Raw genomic sequence first — 24628 nt, 5'->3', positions numbered from 1 at the left:
TGGCGGGTTAATTCCGTATTTGACATCACCATCAAGGACCAGATTCTTCTGTTCCTGCCCTGCGAAGGTCACTGTCAGCTGTGTCAGGGGCTTCCTCCCGGAGAGGAGGGCCGCAGCAGTACCACAGGTCTCCCACAGACCCAGCAAAACCACCACCCCTTACCCCCAGGAGATGTGCCCTTAAATGTCATTGGGCAGGACTGGGCCCCAAGCCCACCGCCAGCCCAGTCAAGGGCATGGCTCCATCATAGCTGACTTAGACAAATCAGGATTTACTCCTGAACCACACGCAGAGAGGAGTAGACACCCCACCCCAATCAGTGTGCAGCTCAAGCAGGGAAACTGGGAGAATGGCTACGTGTTTATCAACTGGTGGTGAGCAAATTAGTACAGGCAGATCTCGCTCTACTGCGCTTCACAGATACTGTGTTCTTTACAAATTGAAGGTTTGTGGCAACCCTGCATCAAGCGAGTCTGTCACGTTTCAGCTAATAGGGAGCTGCTCCCGTGTCTTCATGCCACCTCCCCAATCCTGTTTTCTCCTCCCATGCCAGGACACCCAAAGGCAAGTCCAAGAACAGCCCCAAGGAATGGTGCGCTGGCCCAGGGCCCAGTGCGTGCAGCGTCCACCTCGATAGTTGCCTGCCAAGGCTTTCCCTCCTAGTCCCCTGTGGGCCGTAGTCATCAAACTGTCACTAAATATTTAATAATGCTGAACTTTTTATATGGCCCAGCTGGCCCACATCTGGTGGCCTCTTCTAAGAGCTACATCTGCAAGTCACAAGCTGCTGGAAAAGCAGACTGAAAAGAGATTTACAAGCTCTGGAGTTTGGGTGTAAATCCTGGCTCTTGTCGTCCTTGCCGTGTGACCTCAAGAGAGTTGCTTGAGATCGCAGAGTCTCAGTTTCCTCATCTGCAAAATGCAGGCAGGAACCTCACATGTTGGAGGGAAGCTTAAACAAGAAACTACATCTAAAAGCATCTGACACATGGTGGGTATTCAAACAATGTTAGTCCCTTTATGTCTTTCTTTTTGTTGTCTTTCAATACCATCTTTCCCTTTTTCTTTTGGAGAAAAAGAAGGGACTCAAGTTAGGGGGAATCTACTCATTCATTCTCGACGGATATTTATTAAGTGCCTACATTGTGCCAGGCACTGGAGCCACAGCAGGGAAGGTAATGATCCCTACCCTCTCGGTGCTTCAGAGAGTGTTCAGGCCCTGGAATCAGACAGAGCTGGGTTCAAGTCCTGGCTCTACCACCTACAAGCTGTGGTTCCTTGGGCAAGTGCCATCCCAGAAGAAGAGGCCCAGAGGCTATGGCCTGGGGCCTCAAGCTTCCAGGACCAGGCCAGTCAAGCCCTAGGCCCTTGATCCCAGTAGTGGAGCTTGTTTGGTCCTTTAAGGCCATTATACAGATGAGGCAACTGAGGCCCAGAGAGTGGAAGGCCCTTGCCCAAGAGGCACAAAATCAGGACCTGAAGGCAAGCCTCCCACAATACAATTCACATGTTTCTAAAGTTCCTACCACACTCAAGGAGGCCCATCAACAAGTATTTATTTATTGGGCTCTTTTGTTGTGTGGGCAGCTCTGGCTGGGTTGATCAGAGTGGGTGGCTGCTTCCTTTCTCCACTGGGGACACAATATGGAAGAGTGGCCGTGACCTTGGCCAAAGGGGTTGGGACCAATCGGAGGCTAACCCTGGGGAATCTCATGCACGAGGCAGGGCGATGCTGAGTAAACATGTGTCAAGTAAAGGGGGATGTGAGAGACAGTGCTCACCTGAGATGCACCAGGTGCTCTGCTGCTGGGCCCTCTCCATTTAAACCTTCATTTCCTCTCACAAGGACAACCCTAGAAAGCAGCCCTGATGGTATTCTTTTTAAAAGCTAAACTGAAGCACAGTAAAATTTTCAAGACTTACTGATTTGAATCAGGCAGCACCAAAGAAAAGGTCAGGAGCGCCCTACCGGCAGAATCTAGGAGAGAGGTTTTTAGAAAGAAGATGTGAAAGCAAGGAAATCATTTGATTGGCTATCGCTTAAGGGGTTGCCTTGTTTGGGAATGCCTAGCTGGCTGTTGGTGATTGGTAAGTTTCATTTTCTCGGATTCGAGTGCATTGGCTCTGGCCTCAGTTTAGGTTGGCTTGCATAGGCTACGGAGGCATCAGAGCCTCCCCAGTCTCACGGCCTCCTTTTCCAATTACTTTAACATTCTCATTTCACAGACGAGGACACTGAGGCACAGAGTGATGAAGTGACCTGTCCAAGACCACATGACTAGCATGGTGGAGGTTGCAACAGAGGCCACACTGTTCAACTGGACATTATGCTGCATCCGGGAAAACAGAATGGAATAAAGGGAGGAAGGAATGAAGGAGAGAGTAAATGAAGACAAGAATGGGAATATGAAAAGAGCATGAATCAAAGAGCGGATGTTTTTATTTTTTTAACGGAATAGTTGATACATAAGATAATACACGTAACACATGCGAGTTATAAAACACACTAAGAGAATGAACAGACTTGACCCCACCACTATCCTAAGACAATAGAAAGTTACCAATAACTCGTCCCGACTGACGCCAGCGGTTCTGCGAGCTGGCTGCACGTCGAAAGCACCTGGGGGGCTTAGACAACCACTGATACCCTCAGGGAGCTTGATGGGATTTGTCTGGAGTTTGGTTTGGACATCTGGATTTTTAAGAGCTCCCGAGATGATTCTCACGTGCAGCCAGGTTTGAGAACCACTGGCTTATAATCACCTCCCCTATCATATCCCTCTGATTTCCCCCCATCCTCACCTTCATCCTGAATTTGGTGTAGTGAATGGATTCTTTTCCTCTTTCCTTGCCTGTTTCCAGGACTAGCGACGTTTGCGATTGAGCTCCCGCCCACCACGCGGGGGCACCAGAGAAAAACACAGCCTTCTTTTTCCTCTCTGCGCGTCTAGTAATCGCGCTGCAGGAGGCTTGGCCCTCGCGGCGCCCCGTCGCCGACCCGTTGCCCCGGCAACGAGCGGGGAAACGGCCAGCGTAGGTGTAGCTCTATCCGGGAGGGTCGCCGTGGGCCGGGCTGGGCTCGGTTGGGGCATGCTGCAGCTCGGGCTGGGACAACCTTCGAAAATTCCGGGGCGCAGAGAAACGTAAGTCGGGGGTTTGGGCTCGGCCGGGGGCCGGCTTTGGGGCCGGAACCCTCAGAGCCCCGCTGCAGTCGGCCCCGCTCTGGAGGGAAGCGCGCCCGCCGTCGCGGGACGCGATCGCAGAGCGCCCGGGGGTTCGGCTTCCCGTTCTCACTCTGCTCCGCGCGCGCTCTGGGTCCGACACTTTCCTCTGTAACCGCGTTTGTTACAGAGGGATGCGACTTTTTCAGGGAGCAGCCCAGCTTGTTGGTGGCAGATCCGGGACCGGAATCTTAAGTTTTCCGACTCCTGGTGCAAAGATTTATCCGCGGGCGGCTCACAGGGCAAGGAAAAAAGTTTGGCAAGCCTGCCACAGTCTGAAGACAGATCATAAACTGGCAGCCTCAGGCTAAACTCGGCCCATACACGCAGATCGTTTTCCTTCGGGATCGGAGGACTCTGAGTTTGCTTATTCAACAGAAGCTCCTTAAGCATTGTCACAGCCAAGCACTGTGTAGACCCTGCACATGGGGCAGCTTTTGGACCAGGGGAAAAGGTGTCCGGAGTGAGACTGGTTCTGCTTTCAAGTCTCCAGCTGTGTCCCCAGATTGCTCCTTGACCCATGCAAATTGATTCCTCTCTCTGGGTGGTGGTTTCTCCATCCGTAAGATGAGGGATCTCCCTCCATGCTAATCCAGGACACTTCCAGATGTGACACCTGGATTGGGCCACTCTCTGCGGGTTGCCAAAGCCAGGGCATGTTGGTCCCAACAGGCAGCCTCTTGCAGTCTACAGAGCCCGGGCCCTCATCTCAGACTAACATGAATTAGGATCCCAGCTCTTTTATAAATTTCCTCCACTTCCTGGTTTTGTGATCTTGAGCAAGTCATTTTACCTCTTTGAACTTAAGTTTTCTCACCTGCCAAAAAATGGGGCGATAGTAACAATGAAAAAGATCGTATATGTCAAGGGCTTGGCACACACACGAATTCCTTAAATTATTATCTATGTTACCTTAGGCAGAGCATAGAAGTCCCCAGTGTGCTTGTCCAGCATTGCCAGGACTGGTTCTCCGTCTCTGTCTGCAGTGCCCTTCATGATGTCTGGCTCACAGCCCGGTGCAGTCCACGCTTATTTAAGTAGATGATTTGCAGCCCTGATGACAAGTCATTTTTAAAATGCTGGTGCCTGGGGGCCTACACTAAGACTTTTTTAACTGGTCTGGAGTGGGACCCAGGCTCTACCAGGCGATTCCAGTGTTCAGCCAAGGGGTGAGGATCACGCATTAAAGGGATGAGGGGTTGCAGCAGGCTCATTTTCTTACCACTGCTGTTCTCCTCAGATGGCACTCCCCACGCTGCCCTCCTCCTGGTGCAGCCGGAGGCTCCCGGATCAGCAGGCTGCACGACAGCGACGCCGGGAGCAGGAGGCCCAGCTTCGGCAGCAGTGGGATCAGAACAGCCGCTACTTCAAGGTGTCTGACGTCTGCAGCTCCAAACAGGCAGAATGGAGCTCCAAGGCCTCCTACCAGAGGAGGTAATTGTGTGGTGACTGCCATCGGTTAGGGTTGAGGGCCACTTGCTGTCAGGAGATGTGACCTTAAGGACCTGGGGGAGTGTGGCTGGACAGCATGGATTACCTGCACAGTGATGTCTTTCCAACTGGAAATTGAAAAAAAGATCATCAGTGAAGTAACACATTCGCACTGAAAAAGATAAAATGATGAGAAATGTGTGTAGAATGTGGAAGTCTCCTTTGTAATCCCATACCCCCAGGAGAGAACCACAGTGAACTGTCTGGTGCATATCCTCCCATACTCTTCTCCATTTGTGTTTGTGTGTAAATATATATACACACATACACCCATTTTCTGTAGAAATACATGTAAAAACATTGAAGTTAAAAGCATAGGTTTTGGAGTCAGACAGACCTAGATAGAAACCCTGACTGTGTCACTTGCTGTATGAGTGAGCTCAGTTTCCTCATCAGTGAAGTGGGGCTAAAACAGAACCTACTTTATAGGATTTATGTGATGATTAATATAAAACCGTCCAGGTATGTAGTACCTGGTACATGGTAACTGCTCAAATAATATTAGCTGGTACTGTTAGCACGCGCATATATAAGCCCATTATACATTTTCTTCTTGCAAAAACAAGATTCTATTATGCGTAGTGGTTCTGTCACCTCTGTTCACTTTGGCTGGAAGAAACCTTCCCGGGTCACCACATTCTGTCTGCCTCAGCCTCTGTCACCCACACAACCAGCCACGTGTTCCCTGTGCGGCTGTAGCACATCTGGTTGATGGTGGCTCCTTCTTACCCAGCATGCACGCCTACCAGCGGGAGAAGATGAAGGAGGAGGGGAGGAAGCGTCTGGAGGCCCGACGGCAGAGACTCAGGCAGCTTCTGGCGGAGGAGCAGGACCTGCTGGCCAGAGAACTGGAGGAGCTGAGGCTGAGCATGAACTCGAGGGAAAGAAGAATCCGGGAGCAGCATGGGAATCTGAAGTCAGCCCGAGAGGAGCAAAGGAAACTGGTAAGTAGCTTTTTAGGAGGCTGCAGAGCGGGAGTCCCCAGCCTGTCAGTGATGCCACGTGGGGTCCCCTCGGGGGCTCTGACCTGTTGAGACGGCAGTTCACTCCAGAGCCAGTCGGGTAAAGTGCTTCCTCTTGAGTTGTTCTTTATGTGTGTTTTCCATGAGTCATCTCTATTCTCTTTGGCCCCTTAATCATTACATCTGAGTCCTTTTTCTTTATTCTGGTTCTCTGGTCCCACAAAGGGCTGGGACTGGTATATTTTATCTTCCAAAGTAGTCGTGTGCAATGGTGAGCCCCAAACTCTGTTTTTAAGCCTGTTGTATATTTTGAAACAGATCTTTAGTATCTAGGACCCATCTGTGGCATCAGATTTTGGCCCCGTTTTGTCACCATTATAAGAGTCATTTGTCAGCACTGTGTGCTTCCAGTCAGGTGTCTGGCTCCCAGCGCCGTGGGTGTGAGGCATGTGGGAGGTCTGAAGGGCAGGCACGGTGCCGGCGTGCCAGTGGAGGAGCTCTTAGCCTGAGCTGACTTCTATTGTGGGTTATCCAAAATGTGGACAGATTGGAAAAGTGACATCAGGCTTCCCTCTTTGTGTTTTCTTGACAGATTGCTGAACAGCTTTTGTATGAACACTGGAAAAAGAACAACCCCAAACTTCGAGAGGTGAAAACCAAGGAGATCCTTCTGTTGATTTGTCTAAGTAGATGAAGTCATGTTTCCCGTCTTGTTTTTAAGCTTGCATCTTGTGCTGGGGTGAAACAGAGATCACTCCAGGCACCTTGAAAAGGAGCCCCACACAGAAGATCTGGTTCATTCGGTTAACAGCTACAAGTGACTGTGAGGTTGGGACGTCTGATAGGGAGGGGGGACCCCAAGGGCAGAGGCTGGGTAGGCAGAAGGGGCCACCTTGGACGGCCTCATACGGCCTTCCCCTGGAAGTGCTGGGGAGCGCCTGCGTGATTTTAAGCAGGGGTGCAACAGGGTCCCAGGTGCATTTTGGGGAGCTGCAGCTTTGGCAGCAATGTCGAGGTGGGCGGGAAGGGGTGATGTCAATTGAGGGGTTGCTGCCGCAGCCCAGGCAAGTGATGGTGAAGGTCAGAACTGTGGTGGTAGGAGAAAGAGGGACAAATCCACAGGCTTCGGGGCAAGGAGAGAGCGGGGCGTCTTGGCTGGGGTGACATCATTCAGCAGAGATTGGGCTAGAGGGAGAGAATCCCATGAAGGATGTAATTAATTAATTTCAGTTTATAGTTTGTGTATACACTTGGTGGTGTTAATTTATGTACTCATAACTTCGTGTAGAAATTGCCAGTCACAAGTAATAGAGCATCTGGCTGCTCTGGGGTGTTGTGCGCTTAGCTCTAAACCTGGGAGGACTCCTTTCCCCGGCCATTTGTAGATTTCAGTGGCTCCTCCAAAGTCATGTACTCAGATGTTCACTCAGAACATTCAAGTTAGTTGCAAATGTTTACATGTGTGAGTTGAGGAAGAAATTAAAAACTTTTATAAACAATTTCCCAAACAAAAGCTTTTGGACAGTGGTACAATTCATTTTCTGATCCAAAAGATTGTTTAAACCCAAATCTCTTATTAATTACCCCAAATTTGTTGCATCTATTGATACAGGTAGTGCCTGTTTTTACAGCTGCTCTTTTGCAGAGGGGGTACTGGGGAGCCAGGCCAAAGGTTGCGTCTGTTCCTCATCCAGCTTCTGCCCTGTGGCCTGGCAGGCTTTAGACCTACCAGGGTGGCCTTTGAGGTTAGATTTCCATTTCAGTGTCTGCTGACCTGTTCCCGCTCAGCCCCAAGGGTAGTGGAAGAAAAGTTTGTTACTTTGTTCCAATTCTTGACATGGTTTAGAATTGACTGGTCCTTTGGTTTTCTAATTGACTTGCAATCAGACTGTATATGTTGGGGTCACCATGCACTTCCTTATAAGACACCTGGCCACATTCCAGGCCATGACACTGTACTCGGCAGTGAATATGTGTCCAATGAATCAGTGAGGAAGTTTATTCTCTGCCTTCTCGTCCTCAGATTGAATTGGAACTTCACAAGAAACATGTGATAAACTCTTGGGAAACACAGAAAGAGGAAAAAAAACAGGTGTGGTATGTGTTGGGAGACTGTCTCCATGTCTTTGAATTTGTTTCTTGTTTTCAATGTTAATGACTCCAATACAGGAATAGACTTTTTCTTGGTTTACTTAACACGTGTTAAAACTGAATGTTTGTTGCTCTTATGCAGACAAGAATCCTACGTGATCACTCCCAGGGGCAGAATAAGACAAGGCGTCCAGGGCTGGTTGATGGTAGATGCAACATGCATCCTTAAAGGTTGTTTCTGTTGCAGCACCCTCTTTTGATGTAATTTACGTCATAAACTCTCGACCTTGGTTTATAGCAGCAACTCTGGGGATAAAAGTCCACACCTCTGTGGGCCCATTGCTTCACCTCTGGGTTCATTTTGGAAAGTGTTTTGTTGACTTGTGGAAAGGAAGGAACCCCGGTGTTCTTGAGCCCCTCCTCTGTACCAGGCACTGTGCTGAGAGCCTCCCCAGCTTCGTCTCTGAGGGCAGCACCCCTCCCATGGTTCCCACAGTGAGAATCGAGCCCAGGAAGATGCACCTTTGCCTGGGCCACACAGCTGATAAGTGCGTGGCCTCCTCGGGTATAGACGTGTTGGAATGAGGAACGGGCCCTGAGGCCTGCTGACCGGTGGTGGGGAGCTGGGTCTTTGCCAGCTCCATGCTACAGATACTGACCCCCGGGTCCCTCTGGCTCCATGCAGCAAGAAGCCGCCGAAGAGGAAAAGGAAAAACGGTACGAAAATGAATATGAAACAGCCCGACGGGAAGCGCTGGAACGGATGAAAGCAGAAGAGGAGAGGAGGCAACTGGAGGGTAAACTGCAGGCAGACGCGCTGCGCCAGCAGATGGAGGAGCTGAAGGTGAAGGAGATGGAGGTGAGGGCGAGCCCCGGCCACCAGGGCCTCCTCGCTCGCAGCTCCTTGTTGTTAGGAAACGGGCGTTTAAAAAGCTGCACTAAACAGAGATCATATCCGGGGGGTGATTCTAAGAAGGGAAACAACGCTAGGTTCTCCTTCTGACACGTGTTCCCATCTGTGGTTCTTTCTGTGCCCAGATTCTAGAATGTTAGCCATCAGGAGATAACACCTGTCCTCTCAAACGTGTGTAGAGAGGCCTGCTGTCTGAGAGCCTCCTGAGAACTTGGATTTCAAGTGCTCTTAGTAGACTTGACTTAGTCTGATGATCTAGCACGCAGCTCTCGCGGGAGACTAGCAGTTTGGGGGTCTCAAGGCACAAACCATGAGGATCTCTGGTCCAGGAAGCTGTTTTGAGAATACTGTGCACAGTTGCTCTGAGAGGCTGGATCTTCTCATTCAGGCGAGGGGAGCACTCCCCCCTTCCCCAGGCCAGATGATTCAAGAACTATATCCGTTGTGCCCACTACGTATTCTAAGTGCCGAGCACTGAGCTGGCTGCTAGGGATACAGCTGGGAGCTGTGTCAGGTCAGGGAGACAGATGTTTAGTTACAGTAAGCTTGGACAGTGCAGGGCCCTGGGGGAGCACGAGGCAGGGGTTCATCCTTGTCGGCAGGGTTGGGAAGGCCCAGCAAGATGAATGAGTGAACTGGGCCAAGGGGCTCAGAGCCCCAGAGGTGGGAGGGGATCCTGGCACCAGGTGGCCAGGCCACCCTTGTTGCGTCGTGTCTGCTGAGGGATGAAGGAAGCTCTGATTCTCATGCGCTTACCTGGGTTTACCGTCTTGTACCCATAGGCCACCAAACTAAAGAAGGAGCAGGAGAATCTGCTGAAGCAGCGCTGGGAGCTGGAGAGGCTGGAGGAAGAGAGGAAGCAGATGGCAGCCTTGTGGCAGAAGGCGGAGCTGGGGTGCGTGTGAGAAGGACCCCCAACCCCTCGCCTGCCTTCCCCAAGCGGGCGAGCCTCTCACTTTCTCAGACGTGCACTGGTAACCCTGAAACCGAACGGGATACAATCTGCAGAAAGCAGCTGTCTAACCTCTGCTTAATTCTTTAGGAAACACTGAAGGCAACCCGTATTTTCTCATTTCTAGACGCTTTTTGAGACATCAGTATAACGTGCAGCTCAACAGACGTACACAGCAGATCCAAGAGGAACTGGTAAATCTGAAGGGACAGCCTGGCGTTTCCTTCACTTTTTTTGAAAAGCATGTTTTCCGTTGCTTAGTAATGGGTGCGTTCTCATAAGAGAACACCAAGTGAGATCGCCCCCTTGACCAGCAGCCCCCGCAATCCCTGCCCCTCCCAGAGGTGTCTGTTTGGGTGTACATCTTTCTAGATACGCAGTTGACCCCTGAACCACGTGGGGGTTAGGGGTGCTGACCCCCACGGAGTTGATAACCCGCGTACTGCTCTCTCTGCCTCAAAAACAAAGGAATTGATAAATGACCCACTGAAGGGCAGGAAGCTAAAAGTTTGGTTAGAATCAGGACTCAAACCCTAGTTCATTTCAGTCTACGTACTGTACTCTCTCGTCAAACACTTTCCCCACACTTAGTGAATTTAAAAATCTGTAAAATAAAAATACAAGTAGTATATTTATTGAAAAAAATCTGTGTGTAAGTGGACTCACACAGTTCAAACCCATGTTGATCAGGAATCAACTGTATTTACATACACACACATACAGGGAAGTGGTGAGTTCGGGGGGTTTTCAGTTTCATTTTTAAATGTACTTGAAGTGGCATTGCACAGCACAGTACCTAAGAGTACACCTCAGGCTTCCAGACCAGTGTTCTTAGACTGAGCTTGTTCTCTTTGACTAGCTGTCGGTATTCCTGGCGAGTATGTTGATGGGCTCCCTCACTGAGACCGGACAGGCGAGTTGCTCTCCCACCCCAGTCGGCTTTCCTCTTACGGAACAGCTGCAGTGAGCACTTTGTGCATAAATCTCTGTGCATTCGTGTCTCTGTAGCTTATATCCTCTGGCAAATTGTGTTCTAAAAAGCTGTGCTACCAGATGTGTCCGAGGGCAGAGACGTGCGTGTGGTGGCAGAGGGTCTCTCCCTGTGGGCAGAGAAAAGCTCCTGGGCCTCTGGCGTCTAAAGCATCCCTAAGTGATCACACCCTGCCCGCTCTGGAAACAGCCCGCGTCTTCCCAGAACGCCTGCTTTCAGTGCCGAGGGGCTGGCGGAGCTGAGGCTGTTGCTACTGCAGGGCTGGGCACCGCGCCCACTGCGCTTCCTCGTCCTTCCTCTAGGAGGCAGACAGGCGCATCCTGCAGGCGCTGCTGGAGGAGGAGGACGAGAACCAGCGCGCGCACCTGGCCCGGAGGGAGCAGGCCCAGGCCGACGTGGCCTGGATGAAGCGGGTCATCGAGGAGCAGCTGCAACTGGAGAGGGCGCGGGAGGCGGAGCTGCAGATGCTGTTGAGGTGAGAGGTGGCTTCCTGGCCTCTACTCGTGCCTCAATCCCCGCAGGTCAGCAGGTCGCCGTGAGGGTTGTCTGCTGTTGATGAAACTCCCATCCTTGTTCCTCTGTCCATCATTCGTGAGGAGCACATCTTTGCTAATGGACCTGGCTTGTGGGGTGTTTCCCTCGGGTTATTTAAGGTGGAAGCCGTTAGGGTTTAGAGTAAGGATCTGTTCATCTGAGATCGCAGAAACTTGAAATTGTTATAAATTATGGAGACATTGAATGCTTCTTAGGTCTATATGAATGGGTCTGGATCCTAAAACTTAATCTGGTAGGTGGAAGTAATGGAATAACAGGTAACACTTACTGAGCACTTACCGTGTTGCCAGAGGCTGTGCTAAGTGCTTTACGGTCCTCCTCCTGTTTAATTCTGACATCCAGCCCAGTGCTGGGGTCACAGAGTACTTGGGTCACGGGGAGTCGAGGCAGTCACTCACTTGCCCCAGGCCACAGGGCGAGCTAGAGTGACCGCAGGAACGTGGTGACAGAGCTCAGGCACCGGCGTGCCCCTCCTCTTCTGCAGCCCCGATGGTTCCATTCACTTCAGTGTTTAAATGTCCTGGGTGCATGTCTTCACCAGTGCTTTTTGTAAGGAGATGGAGTGTTAAAAAAGGGAACTTAAAGTACTTACGATAGTAATACTTTCTGTGAAGTTGTCCTTCCCTGTAATCTGCTGAAAGTTTATTTGTAGGTCGGCCGCACAGAAGGTGTGTGCTACCTGGTGCCTTGGAGCCCTGTTGGTTCTTTGGTTCTCTTCTACCACCGGTGGTGGTAAGGATCCAGCTGTCATCCTCTCTGTGTCTCCCTAGGGAGGAGGCTAAGGAAATGTGGGAAAAGAGAGAGGCAGAGTGGGCCCGCGAGAGGAGTGCTCGAGACCGGCTGATGAGCGAGGTAATCCGGGAACGGGCGCAGGTGGCTGGGTGGGTGTCGGGGGTTGGTGACCATGTGCTGACCCTGCCAAATGTTCTGGGAACAGAGTCCCCTCTGGGCATTTTCAGTGGACTTTCAATATCATTATTAAAGTAATATACGCTTACTAGGAAAAAATTCAGTACAGAAAAGTAAAAAGTAAAAAAACAGTCACCATCTACATCATCTACACAGCCACTGTTTATTTCCTTCTACACTTCTGTTTCTGTGGGTAATGTTTTTTCTACATATTATACTGAGCTATTTGATTTTGATCATTTTATTATACTATTATATCTTCTTTGTAAATGTCATTTTGATGGCTGTGTAATATATCTTGTGGGTATACAGTAGTTTGTTTTTCCATTTCCTTTTGTGGATCCATTTTTTTTTCTGATTTTGAGCTGTTATATGTTACTGCAGTGAACATCTTGGTGCAGAAGCCTTTTCCACATTTAGGATTTTTTTCTTGGGGTGCAAAACCAGAAGTAGACTAAAGAACATAACTGTTTTATTTATCATATGTAAGTAGTGCATTATAAGACACACCCCAATTCAAAGGAAATCTTTTGGGCGAAAAAAAGTCTTTATTATCCATGTATTGGAAGTTATCTTAAAGTGGTTTAAAATGGAAATTATATTCTGTGCATGCCAGCATGCTACATTTTAGAACCCATGGGAAATCCGGTCTCAACTGGTGCTTTTTCACTTTTGTGAATACCAGATATTCTCCAGCATCTTTTTATTTTTTTTCCCCCATTTAAAATGTTCCTCCTCATTGTGGCCACTTTACATGTCCCCCCCCGAGAGCACGACTGTTGGGTATGGCAGGTGGCTTCCTGCTGTTCCTCGTTCCCAAGTCCTGACCATCATCTGGACATAATCCTGCTCTGGCCAAGAATCAAACACAGCAGGTTTCTGCTGCTTTGAGCAGTAAATTTAAATCCACAAGGTTGGTGGGATGACCCAGACTCTGCCTCTGGCCATCTACGTGGCTTGTGGTTTCTTACTTTTTCTAGAGCTCACTGATAGGGAGTGAGAGTCACCTTGTTGCTGTGTGTCTGTGCCCTGGAGACGGAGCTCCATTCCTGCCTGCTTTGATCTCTTTGGTGCTCGGCTGTCTCCATATGCACAGTCCACGTGCACTCTGTGTGCGATGGGGACGTGTGGGAAACGTGGCCGATTGTTTGGACTGATCCCGTAGTCTGGGCTTGCCTTCGTCTGGTCTATTTGGGCCTGAGGCTGAGGATTAGGCTGGGTCTCCGTGTAGCTGTAGCTGCAGCTGCAGACTGTCCACGGCTGATAGAACAGGCATCTGTTAAAGTCTAACCAAAATCTTCCCTCTTCCTTTCCGCTGAGGATAGGTTCTGACAGGGAGACGACAACAAATACAGGAAAAGATTGAACAAAACCGACGGGAGCAAGAGGAATCCCTGAGGCACAGAGAGCAACTTATTCGAGATCTTGAGGAGGCAAGAGAGTCCGCTCATCGTGAGAAAGAGGAGAGCGAAGAACTGAAATCGGCCAGGAAGCAGGAGCTGGAAGCCCAGGTGGGGCTGAGCCCTGGGATGAGCGCGTGGGCAGCAGGCCCTGCTGAGGTTCCTGCGCCATCATGGCACAGGGTTCAGGGACCCTTGACTTATTTCCACAGCCTGGCCTGGACCTTGTCCAGGAAGCCCATGTTTGGGAGCTCGGAGCATCCCTTTTCATTTCCCGCTGGAACCCTGACCCTCCTGGTTGTAGCTCCAGCCCCGCTCCGGGTCCTCCGTCTCCTGTGGGAACAAGGCTGCTGTTACCGTCCCTCGCCTCTTTCCTGTCTGCATCTGCAAGCACCTGGCTCACTGGCCACAAGTCTCTTTTTATTCAATTCGGTACCTAATAGTTAACACAAAAGGACCTTCCCAACACGTGGCTACGTCCAGAGCTTTTTACAAGGTGCATTTTACCATACACATAACCTCTCCAGTACCATGGTACCATTCAGTACCATGAATGTCCTTCCCACGAGGGCACTGCCACCACTAGTGCTGAGCACTGATGCTCCAGCGGGGGGACCTGAGCCTGTCCCTCTGGATCAGAGGCAGGGTTCTGCCCTGTGGCCCGTCCCAGGTGACTTTGCTCTCGGTGCCCAGGTTGCAGAGCGCCAGCTGCAGGCGTGGGAAGCGGACCAGCAGGAGGAGGAGGAGGAAGAAGAGGCGAGGCAGGCAGAGCAGCTCACAGACGCCCTGCTGCGGCAGGAGGCGAAGATGATGGCCGAGCAGGGCTACCGGCCCAAGGTAGGGAGCCGCAGGGGATGGCGCTACTGCTGTGCTGCTCAGCCTGGCCCTGCTCTCCCAGGCTCGCTCACAGCCCAGGGCGCAGGGCTGCTTCCCAGCAGCTCAGGTTCTTCCTTGCTCCTCCTCTTGTGTGTTTCTTCCTTTCTCGACTGGTAGGGAACCTTGACACAGCGTCTGTTTCGGTCCTTCATTGGGCCTCAAACAGCCCTTGTGGCGACTTTGCTCTGGCTCCTGCCGCTGCAGCCCAAGGACTGAGGTCCTGACTGCTAAGCTGCATGCCTGGCCACCCTGTTCGGGATAGAGAACAATCCAAGAAGAGCTTTGGCGTGGCTGGTGAGAGGTGAAGGCGCAGTGGTGCTGGGTCCTAACTGTCCAGACAGCAGAGCCCAGCTGACCGGGGTGACCAGAGGCTTGTTTCCCTTCCTCTCCTGCCCTCGGCACCTGCGGTTGCCCCCTCCCTGTCATCCGATCCTCTCCTTCCTTCTTTCCCTGCCTCACGAACTACTTGAGTGACCCCCGATGCGGGGCATTGGGGGATCACAGGGAAGCAGAGGCCGTCACCCCTGCTTCAAGGGAGCTGATGACTAAAGCACCCAGGAACTGACTGAGGGCTCAGCAGGCGTGTCGCCTTTGTCCCTCCTTTAGCAGGGCCACTCTGGCGCTCTAACAGAGAGGCCGGCTCCTCTGTGGTCAGAAACTCTGGGAAGCTGATGAAACAGAGCAGGTACCACACCTGCTGCAGAACGTCAGTGCCTTAACTGGCCGGGGATCTCAAGGCGCAGGGGACAGCATTTTCTAAACTTACTCCATCATGGATCAGTGAGCGTCTCAGATCAAGGTCTCAAAGAGCCACGTGAAATGTTACTTAGGGCTGGTACTTAAAAAAAAAAGAGGGCCTCATTTAGGGCCTAGGGTCAAAGACTTTTCAGCTGTAAATGAAAATAGCCATTTATACTGTGCTTGTAGCTCTTCCTTAAAATGAGATTAATTTCCAGTGCTCCAGAGACTGCTGACCTAATCAGTCTTATGTTTTCTTTCTCTTCTCAGCCTTATGGACATCCCAGAATCGCTTGGAACTGACTCTGTTGGTACTGTAAACACAGAGAGCAAGGTTGGTGAGGCCTCTGACGTGCCGCCGCCAGACCGTTTTACGTGTTCTGTTCCAGCGTTCGGGCCACTGTAAAATAGTTAAGCGAGCCTGTTCAGTCCCACAATTAAACAGAGAGAGGGTCTGGCCAGACTTTAAGCTCTGATGGATTTGCAGCATGCAGCAGGAGGCCCTTTCCTGCCTTTCTTATCCTAGAAAGGGGCTTCATAGTTAACACGTTGTCAGTGCTGTCACAGTCTTGTAATATGTTGATAAATAATGTAGATTCTAAATCAATGCTAGGAGTTACACATTGTGTTCCACGACAGGATACATGGTTTCCTGTTGTCTCACCCCTAATTGTCAACCTCCAGTGAGGACTCCAGCTAGAGACAGAGAAGTTTTTCAGTTTTTAAAATTGCCATTTAAATTTAACTATTCTACTGAAAACAAATTTGTGGGTCTTGGTACAGTTTATTAATTTCAGGATTTATTAATTTAGTTGTCCCAAAATGATCACGTCTTGTTTTATGGAAGAAAAGAACTATGAACCCTGAGACAGTCTGATGTCGTCCATGGATGCTTTCTAAAATGGTGGTGATAAATGAGTCTTTCCTCCTTGAAGAAGCATTTTGGTAGAATTTCCATAGAGCATTGCGTGGGGGCAGGGGGCGATGATCCCAACGTGTATGTAACTGAGCCTCAAAAGGGGACCTCAGAAGGTCACCTGGTTGGCTAACCTCTTGGCATGACACCTTGGACCTCTAGTGTCTTGGGAAGGGCTCAGCTATATGCAGGCTTCTGGGATTTACGTGCCCAGAGGAAGGGGCACTGAACCTGAACAAACAAAATCAGACTCAACCACAGATCGGCCAAAAGTCTGTCTTCCCACTGTTCTATCAATGTGACATAGTCCTAGATTTATCTCTATAAATAGCTGTTAAGTTCCTTGCAGCAATAATCGTATTTTTATGACTTGTATTTTTTTCATGTTCCTCCTCTGAGGTTTCAGTTTTCATTATATTGTGTTCAAGATTCCATATCTCAGTAAATTACAGCTAATTACAGGGCTGGGTTCCAGGTTATTAAAACAGAGTTTATTAAAAAATCCCAAGTCTAAGGGCTGCATTGCCTTTCACTTCCATTGTGCTGTAAAAACAAATTGAGCTGCGAACTGCATCCTTAACCTGTTTTTCATTTTCTTGTCTTACATTTCTCTGGCTATGATCCCCTGAGCGCCACTTTCATTATGTGTGCTCATATTTACTTCCCTTCTTTCAGATGTTCATTAATTGTGAAATAAAGTTCTGGTTCGAGAGCACTGCTTCCAAGCTTTGTCATTGTTGCTTTTATTAATTGCTGCAAAGTGGGTTGTAAAGAATGATAGGTTTTTACTGATTTAGTCCACATCTCTTACAGGTTTGAATATTTTCTATGGTCACGTTTTCTAGGTTATATTCATTTTTCTTGTGAAAGTGGTATTGTCTCTCATTTCCATTGGAGCCTCTTCTAAGTAGACTACAGGGAATTATTAGCAGTCATACATTGTCCAAGCTCCAGGACAGAATCGATGTGGACAGAATTTTTTTTTTTCCGCCACTCCACGCGGCTTGTGGGATCTTAGTTCCCCGACCAGGGATTGAGCCCGGGCCCTCAGCAGTGAAAGCGCAGAATCCTAACCACTGGACCACCAGGGAATTCCCCCAGATTATCTGTTTTTTGTTTTTTTGGCCACGCTGCATGGCTTGCAGGTTTACTGAATATTTTTTATTTCTTTGAGTTTTTTGTTTTTGAAGCCTGGCAGGAATCTTATTAGCATTAAAAATTACATTATACTGGTTCTACACCCTAATATATTTAAATGTTTCCTCTCTAAACTGGGCCTCAATCTTTGTTTCCAGATTTAGAGATTCCACTGTTTCTGGCATAGCACATACTCTTCTTAGCTCTTATCTATTGATTGTGTTGTAGCTATATATATACACATATACTGGTTTTATTGTTTTAAGCACCTTTTTCTAACTGTAAAATTAATGATTTATAGATCATTCTATAGCAGATTCTTCTACAAGGTTCAATTCCTTTAGAACAGATGGTGTTGAAGCCATTACTAACATGTTCTGTGTGTAAACGATTCTCACCTTTTTTGCTCCCTCAGCACATATCCTGTTTAGGGTGGATGCTCTGTGAGGCCTGGGGAAGTTAAAAAGCTGAACAAGAACAGGCACAGGAATCAAACAAGTGCATGGATAAGCAGGAGTCACTGGCGGGCACAGAGCCAGTTGTAACTCGTGGGACTGAAGAAACCATGTGTGCCATAAACATATTCAGTATATCCATATTTCCTTATGAATATAATGAATATTTTTTCACAATCTGGGTTTTTAGGTAGTTTTCAGTCTTCATAAAATATAAAGCATCATTATAATGCCTTCAAAAGCATTAACGTTAGCAGTGCCTGCTGACCTTGCCGAACTTCAGCCGTGAAGCCACATGGAATTTTATTTTAGGGAGTTTGACATTGTCATGTCTTCATTTTAGAGGGTTATTTACTTTCTGACTTAATGTTATGATCACTCAGAAGTTCTAAAAGGTAGAAAAAAAAATCTACCTCAAAGGGTATAGGCATGTGATTTTTTTAAGTTAATTTTTTATTGACTTTATACATAAGTATTTCATTTTTGGGGTGCTAATATGAATGGTATTAATGATGGTATTATTATTTATTCATTCTCATTTGGCTTCTAATTTTTTTCTTTTAAAAATGGTGTTTCGGGCTTCCCTGGTGGCGCAGTGGTTGAGAATCTGCCTGCCCATGCAGGGGACACGGGTTCGAGCCCTGGTCTGGGAAGATCCCACATGCCGCGGAGCAACTGGGCCCGTGAGCCACAACTACTGAGCCTGCGCGTCTGGAGCCTGTGCTCCGCAACAAGAGAGGCCGCGATAGTGAGAGGCCCGCGCACCGCGATGAAGAGTGGCCCCCGCTTGCCGCAGCTAGAGAAAGCCCTCGCACAGAAACGAAGACCCAACACAGCCCCAAAAAATAATTAATTAATTAATTAATTAATTAATTATTTTTAAAAAACGGTTTTTCTTGGGCTTCCCTGGCAGTCCAGTGGTTAAGACTCCGTGCTTCCAATGCAGGGGGCACGGGTTCACTCCCTGGTCGGGGAACTAAGATCCCACGTGCCGTGTAGCGAGGCCAAAAAGTAAATAAATAAATAAAAATAAAAATAGTGTTTCTATAAACATCTTGACACATAACTTCTGTTGCACACATTCAAGATGATCTCTGGCTAGATAGCTAGAAGGACTATTTCAGCCTTACAGTGATGATGATGGGAAAGCCTTGTTTTATGTTGTGACACTGTCCTTGTAGTGCTTTGGCACTCTTTTTCTCATTTTGGTTATTAGCTGACCTAAAAGACTTCCCTTTTGCTCATTTTTTTCCCCCTAAACACCCAATCCTCCATTTCTATGCAGAACCATTTATGGTAGAGAACACTGCCGTGTTGAGAGTTCCCCATGTGTGAGATTAACCAAGCCGTGTGGCACTGTCATTCATGCTGCTGACTTGTCACCCCTGAGACAAACTGAACAGCCTGGCTTACAGTTACCATACACATTCTTGACGATACAAGCGGGGTTCTTTGGGCACCTATGCAGAGTTACTTTGGCCTCTGCCAGCCTTTCAGGCCCAGGCACCACACAGGCCATTCCTACATGATGTGAGCCAGGTCCCTCGCATCCAGTGCCGTGTACACATCGATAACTCCTGGATCTGTATCTCTGGTCCTGACTCCTATATCTGCTAGCGCTCTGACATCTCCACTGTATGCCCCAAAGATGCCTCAAACTCAGCACAACGAGAATAATCAAAAGATCTCTCCTAAACTCCCATCATTAAACGAAACAACAGCAACAGCCATCTGGCCCTCCTGCAGCGTTCTCAGATAAGTGAATGGCACCACCATCCACCTGCCCGCTGCAGGAGCCATACCCCAGGGCACTGAGTCCTGCTACTTTGACCTGAAATCTCTGAGTCCATCCGCTCTGCTCCCTCTCACCACCATCTATCTATCTTTCATCCCTACCACTGACTTCTGCCTGAAGTCACCCATCCACCTCACTTTTCTCTCCATCCTGCAGATCTTTTACAAACACACACCTGAAATGAAAATCTTCCACTGTCTTCAATGGTGTCCCTCTGCATTTAGGACCAAGACCCAAATCCTCCCCTGGCCTACCAGGCCCCATAGTGGCTAGCCCTCCAGGAGCCCTCCCTAAATGCACCAAGCTGCCTCCTGGCCCAGGAACATAAGTAATAATCAGACTGGAACAAAGATGTTCCTCACAGCATTAGTTAGAGTAGCAAAAACTGATAACCTATATGTCCAACACCAGGAGGCTGTTTGAGTTTGGGGTATTATACAGTGAATTAAAATGAAATGGAATGCTTAAAATTTTCTGAAAATTCTGGAGAAATGTTCATGCTGTGTTAAAAAGTTGTTCAAAAGCAATAGCTACGTAACATCATTTTTAAGGACACGTAATATTTGTGGGTATTTCTCAAAGTTGGGATAATGGGTATTTCTCATTTTGGGTGCTTTTCTATATTTTCCACAGAGAACATTTATAACCTTTGAAATGAGGGAAAATGTTATTAAAAAAACAAACAAAGAAAAAGGCAGATACTAGATAATTAACAAAACTACAAGATAAACCAAAACTAAATAACCCAGCCTCTATTCCTTAAGGAGGTATTTCCTACCCACTGGCAGGAAAAATTAAGGACCCATTTCCAAATATGGGTGTGGAAGGTTTCTGGTCAGGACACAGTCCTACAGTGGTTTCTGGGCCCCCTCCCCATGATCTCGGTCTCTGAACAACTTGGATGGGTATTACGCTGAGTGAAAAAGCCAGTCTCAAAAGGTCACATGCTATATGGTTCCACATATATAACATTTTTGAAAGGAGAAAATGAGGGGGAACAGATTCATGGTTGCCAGGAGACGGGTATGACTCAAGGGGCAGCAGGAGGGAGGTGTCTGGTGATGCAGCAGGTCTGTATCTTCATGTGGTGACAGGAACCTACTTGCGTGGTAAAATGGCAAGAACTACACACACACAAATGTGTCTAAAATCTATGACATCTGAATGAGGTCTGTGATTGCACCATAAAGCAGTGTCCTGATTTTGATATTGTACTATAGTTATGTAAGATGTCACCACTGGGGGAAGCTGAGTGAAGGGCACGGGGGACAGTTTTTGCAATTATTTTGTGGGTCTACGATTATATCAAAGTAAAACGTAATAGTAATCTAGTGTAGGGGAGGTTTCTTAAGACCCAAGGAACACTAACCATAAGGAAAGGATTGATAAATCTGACTACATTAAAAAAGCTTCAAAAGACACCTGAGAGGGAGGCATGCCCACAGAATGGGCAAGGATGTTTGCAACACAGATAGCAACAAAATGGTCAGAACATTAAAAAAAAAAAAAAAAAAAACCCTCCTATGAATAATTAAAAAAGAAAAAAAAACAGCACCTAATGAAAAATAGGTAAACACTCAAACAGGCACTTCACCAAACAGGAAATCTAAATGGCTATGATAAACATGGAAAAGCACTCAGCTGAATTATAGATCAGGAAATGCGAATTAAAACTACTAGATACAAGCCCACTGGATTGGCAACATTAAAACTGCTTATTACACCACTGCTGATGAAGATGTAGAACAAGGGGAAATCTCATCTTCTGCTGGTACAACCCTTTGGAAGACAGCATGGAAACAGTGTTACAGTTTGGAGATGCACGTCTTTATGACCCAGGGGTCCCACACCTAGGTATACATATACCCTACAGAAACATACAACACGTGTACCAGAAGATATATTTTTCAAAGCAGTTTTTTTCATAAGAGCCAAAAACTAAACTCAAACGTCCATCCATAAAATACTAGATAGATAAATCATGGTGTATACGTTCAGTGAAGACTGCACAACATGGGGAATGTACTAAATAGAGCTACTACACACGCACGTTGAATCTCAATGTGAAGGAAGAAAAGCATACATCAGTGGCTCCGGTTACAAGTCTGAAAACAGGCAAAAGAAAGCTCTTACTTAAAAAGGGGTACACACAGGTGTTCAACCAAAAGCAAGGAAGCAATTAGCACTAAAGTCTGGGGAAGGAAGGACCCATGGTGCCTTCTAATGCAAAGGCCATGCTCTGTTTCTTGACCTGGTGGCAGAGACACAGGGGGCCACTTTGTAATTCTGCATGGATGCGTTAGACACGTTTCTGTACGTAAGAGTCCAAGTTGGGGGAGGTGGGGTGAACAGAATGGAGGGGGAAGGGCAGAGGCTGTGGCCCAGGCTGGCCTGGGTTCCTGTCCTGATGCCCCACCACTTAGGGGCCAGGTGACCCCTCTTTGGGCCAGTTCTTCATCCATGAAAAGTGGAGAATGGGGATGTGAGGATGGGTAAGATAGATACCGAAACCACCAAGCTCAAATGGACCTATTTTTCCTGTCAAGAGGATCCCCGCCTCCTCCCCTGCCCAGTAAACAACCTGCCAGTGGTGGAAGCACCCTCATCTCTGCTGCTGGACTCCGGCAGGATTTCCACCTTGCTTGAATAGGAAGCAGCAGGCCGGATAGGCTGCGCTCCTCCACTGAGCCAGCTTCCTCCCTCCCTCCCTGAGTGCGGGGAGTCCCATCCAGTCCCCTGGAGGGAGCCCCCCTGGCTTCCAGCAGCAGGCACAGGGCTGCTCCTTCCAGAATGGCCGACCTGGGTGCCTCTACGTGCCCTGTGGGATCTGTGAGGCCCTGAACTGTTGAAACAGCTGAATTGGGCAACATCCTCCACTCATAGGTCCGAGTCTGACTTTGAGTAGCGGTTACCAAATGTCTCAGTTTGAAACAGACAGAAAAGACAAGAAATACTGTGGCAAACACGGAATTGGAAGACAAAACAAAAACTCAGTGTTCAACATTCCTTTAAACTCCCCCGGCACCCAGGGTGGGCAGAAGACCACACAGAGACCAGCATCCCGGCCTTCCTCTCTGATGCTCCCAGGCAAGAGGATTGCCTCTGAGTCTGCCCCACACCTCCCTCCCACCTTACCTCTATCCAGGTCGTGGCCATTCCTCACCCTCTTCTGCTTCCAGAAGGTCTGCTGTCTGCCACATTCCTGCAGCCCTCATCCTGGAGGGTCCACTGTGCCAGGAAGTGCCCCATGGTTGAGCACAGGCCCCGTGCTCTGACTTGCTCCACCGCCACTAACTGGGCCTCAGTTTCCTCATCTGCAAAATGGGGGGTTGTTTCAGTTGCTACCGTAGAAAATTGCACTTAGCCCAGTGACTGCACACAATGAGTGCCAGTATGAACTCAGCCCCTCTGGTCTGAAAGGAACGGGGTGGGGTAGGGTGGGGAAGTATTGAAAGAGGGAGAGGTCCTGAGAGGGGAGGGCTGGGAGAGGGAAGCAGATAGCAAGGTGTGGGGCGAGGGGGGCTAAGAGCCACTCTTAGGCCATCGTGTGGGTGGGGATGTGTGCGCAAATTGTAAGACCAGACTTCCTGTCTGTAATGTGTCCTGGGCTCCTGAGGAAAGTAGGACCTGGGAGAAAGACGGAGCTTACAGGACTAAGGCAAGAGAAGAGGCCAAGGCTGGGTGAGAGGTAATTACCTGGGGATCTGAAAGGGAAAGGAGGTGAAGAGAAGGCTGAGGGCAGGGGCAGGACACAGAGGGTGGTGCTACAAGGGCTGGAGAGGAAGGGAGAGGAGTGAGGGGCCTGAGGGGGAAGAGAGGGGAAGGTGTTGGGAAGGGGTGAGGGGTGAAAAGGGATTTGGGGGAGAAGAGGCACTGGGGCGAGAAATGGGCTGGGAAGTTTGGGGAGCGTGGCCAGGGAAGCTGTGCTTGTGAACAAGGACCTGGGTGTGGGGGAGGGAGGATGGTATGTTTGGGGGGGCAGGATGAAGCAGGGCTTCACTGTGCCTTTCCTTGTCCCCAGAGGCCCCTCCCCGGGGACCTACTCTGTGGTGAGCTGCCACATGCCCCCGTAAAGCTATGAAGGAATCCGTCCCACCTGGTGTGGCTCTGGCTTCCGGTTTGGTGGCCACCTCTGCCCGGTGTCCGTGGGCCACGGGGACCGGCTCCTGGACAGCCTCGCAGAGTGTCAACCTCAGATGGCCCCCGAGCTGTCCCTGTGGTGAGGCCGCCTCTGTGCAGCCCCACGGTTGGGAAAGCAATGCCCATGCTTGGGAGCCAGTGGACAGTCCTGCCAGTCGGTCACTCAACAAACGCTGGAGGGGTCCTGGTGCCTGGGGCTCAAGGGTGAGACACGTCTTATGGGCACAAGAAGACTGTGCCCCGGTTACTTACTAATGCCCTTTATTCACATCATCTCACATCACCTCTTACGCAGACCTTCAGGGATGCAGCCTCCCCGGGCTTCACCTCTGCACAGAGGCCACGTTCTCTGAGCTCCTTAGTCACAGACCCCTCTAGGGTCATGAAAACCCACCTTGGCTGATTACGAGGAAGACACACCGGACTGACAATAACTCACACGCTCTCCCTCATCCCTGGATGCGGGACGTAACCTCCTCAAGTGTAACTTCCTCATCTGTAAAATGGGAACAACTCCTCCTGCTTCACAGGGCTGCAGATAGGATTCAACAAGTTAATATACATAAGGAACCCAGCACGGTGCCTGGCACAGAGTAAATAGTTGATAAATGTGAGCTTTAATTATAATTATTATAAAAACACGGCTAAAAGTGATACCGACCAGGGTTCTTGGCCTTCCCCAATCAAGAGAAATTGACTAGAGGCCAGACATGAAATTCAGGCAAGGCTTTATTGGGGCCCCTGCTGCAGCAGGGGGGAGCAAGAACAAACAACAGTTTCCCTGGCTTGCTCGCTAGCTGACGGGTGGGGCAAGCCTGTTCCTTATATGGGGTGAGGGTAGGGTTGTGTCCAGAGGTCTGGCTGGAGGGGTGGCTTAGGTATTCCACCTCCCCCTTAGGTGGTGTTGAGTGCAGGGGGCATGCTCAGTACCCTGCTTTTGCTCCCAACACGCTGTTTTTGCTCCTGGCTCTTCAGAAATGGCAGTTGGTTTTTTTTTTTGTTTTTTTTTTTTTTGTCTTTCTTTTTGTATCTTTTGGGTCCAGAATTTGCCCCAACTGCCCATGCACACAGTTATTTTTAGTCGA

The 24628-nt window shown here is 49.0% G+C and overlaps 1 protein-coding gene across 2 annotated transcripts; it reads left to right on the top strand.

Moving 5' to 3' along the window:
- Nucleotides 1–3013: 3013 nt before the first annotated feature.
- TCHP (trichoplein keratin filament binding) lies at nt 3014–18644 on the top strand. 2 transcript variants are annotated; one of them, XM_068563049.1, is made up of 14 exons: nt 3014–3144; nt 4463–4656; nt 5447–5657; nt 6268–6324; nt 7699–7767; nt 8452–8625; nt 9462–9574; nt 9759–9825; nt 10925–11097; nt 11948–12029; nt 13412–13597; nt 14180–14323; nt 15371–15434; nt 18205–18644. In XM_068563049.1, exons 2-13 carry the CDS (start codon nt 4463–4465, stop codon nt 15401–15403), a joined length of 1503 nt encoding a protein of 500 aa, XP_068419150.1. In that variant the 5' UTR covers nt 3014–3144; the 3' UTR covers nt 15404–15434; nt 18205–18644. The 2 variants fall into 2 exon arrangements, with proteins under 2 accessions (XP_068419150.1, XP_068419149.1); XM_068563048.1 differs by lacking the exon at nt 18205–18644 and having other exon boundaries at nt 15371–16728.
- Nucleotides 18645–24628: the final 5984 nt, after the last annotated feature.

This window comes from Eschrichtius robustus, chromosome 14 (genome assembly GCF_028021215.1).
Source record: "Eschrichtius robustus isolate mEscRob2 chromosome 14, mEscRob2.pri, whole genome shotgun sequence".
In the NCBI taxonomy this organism is placed as follows: Eukaryota; Metazoa; Chordata; class Mammalia; order Artiodactyla; family Eschrichtiidae; genus Eschrichtius; species Eschrichtius robustus.
Note: the sequence above shows the minus strand (reverse complement) of the source record. Positions and strands in the feature narration are given on the sequence as shown.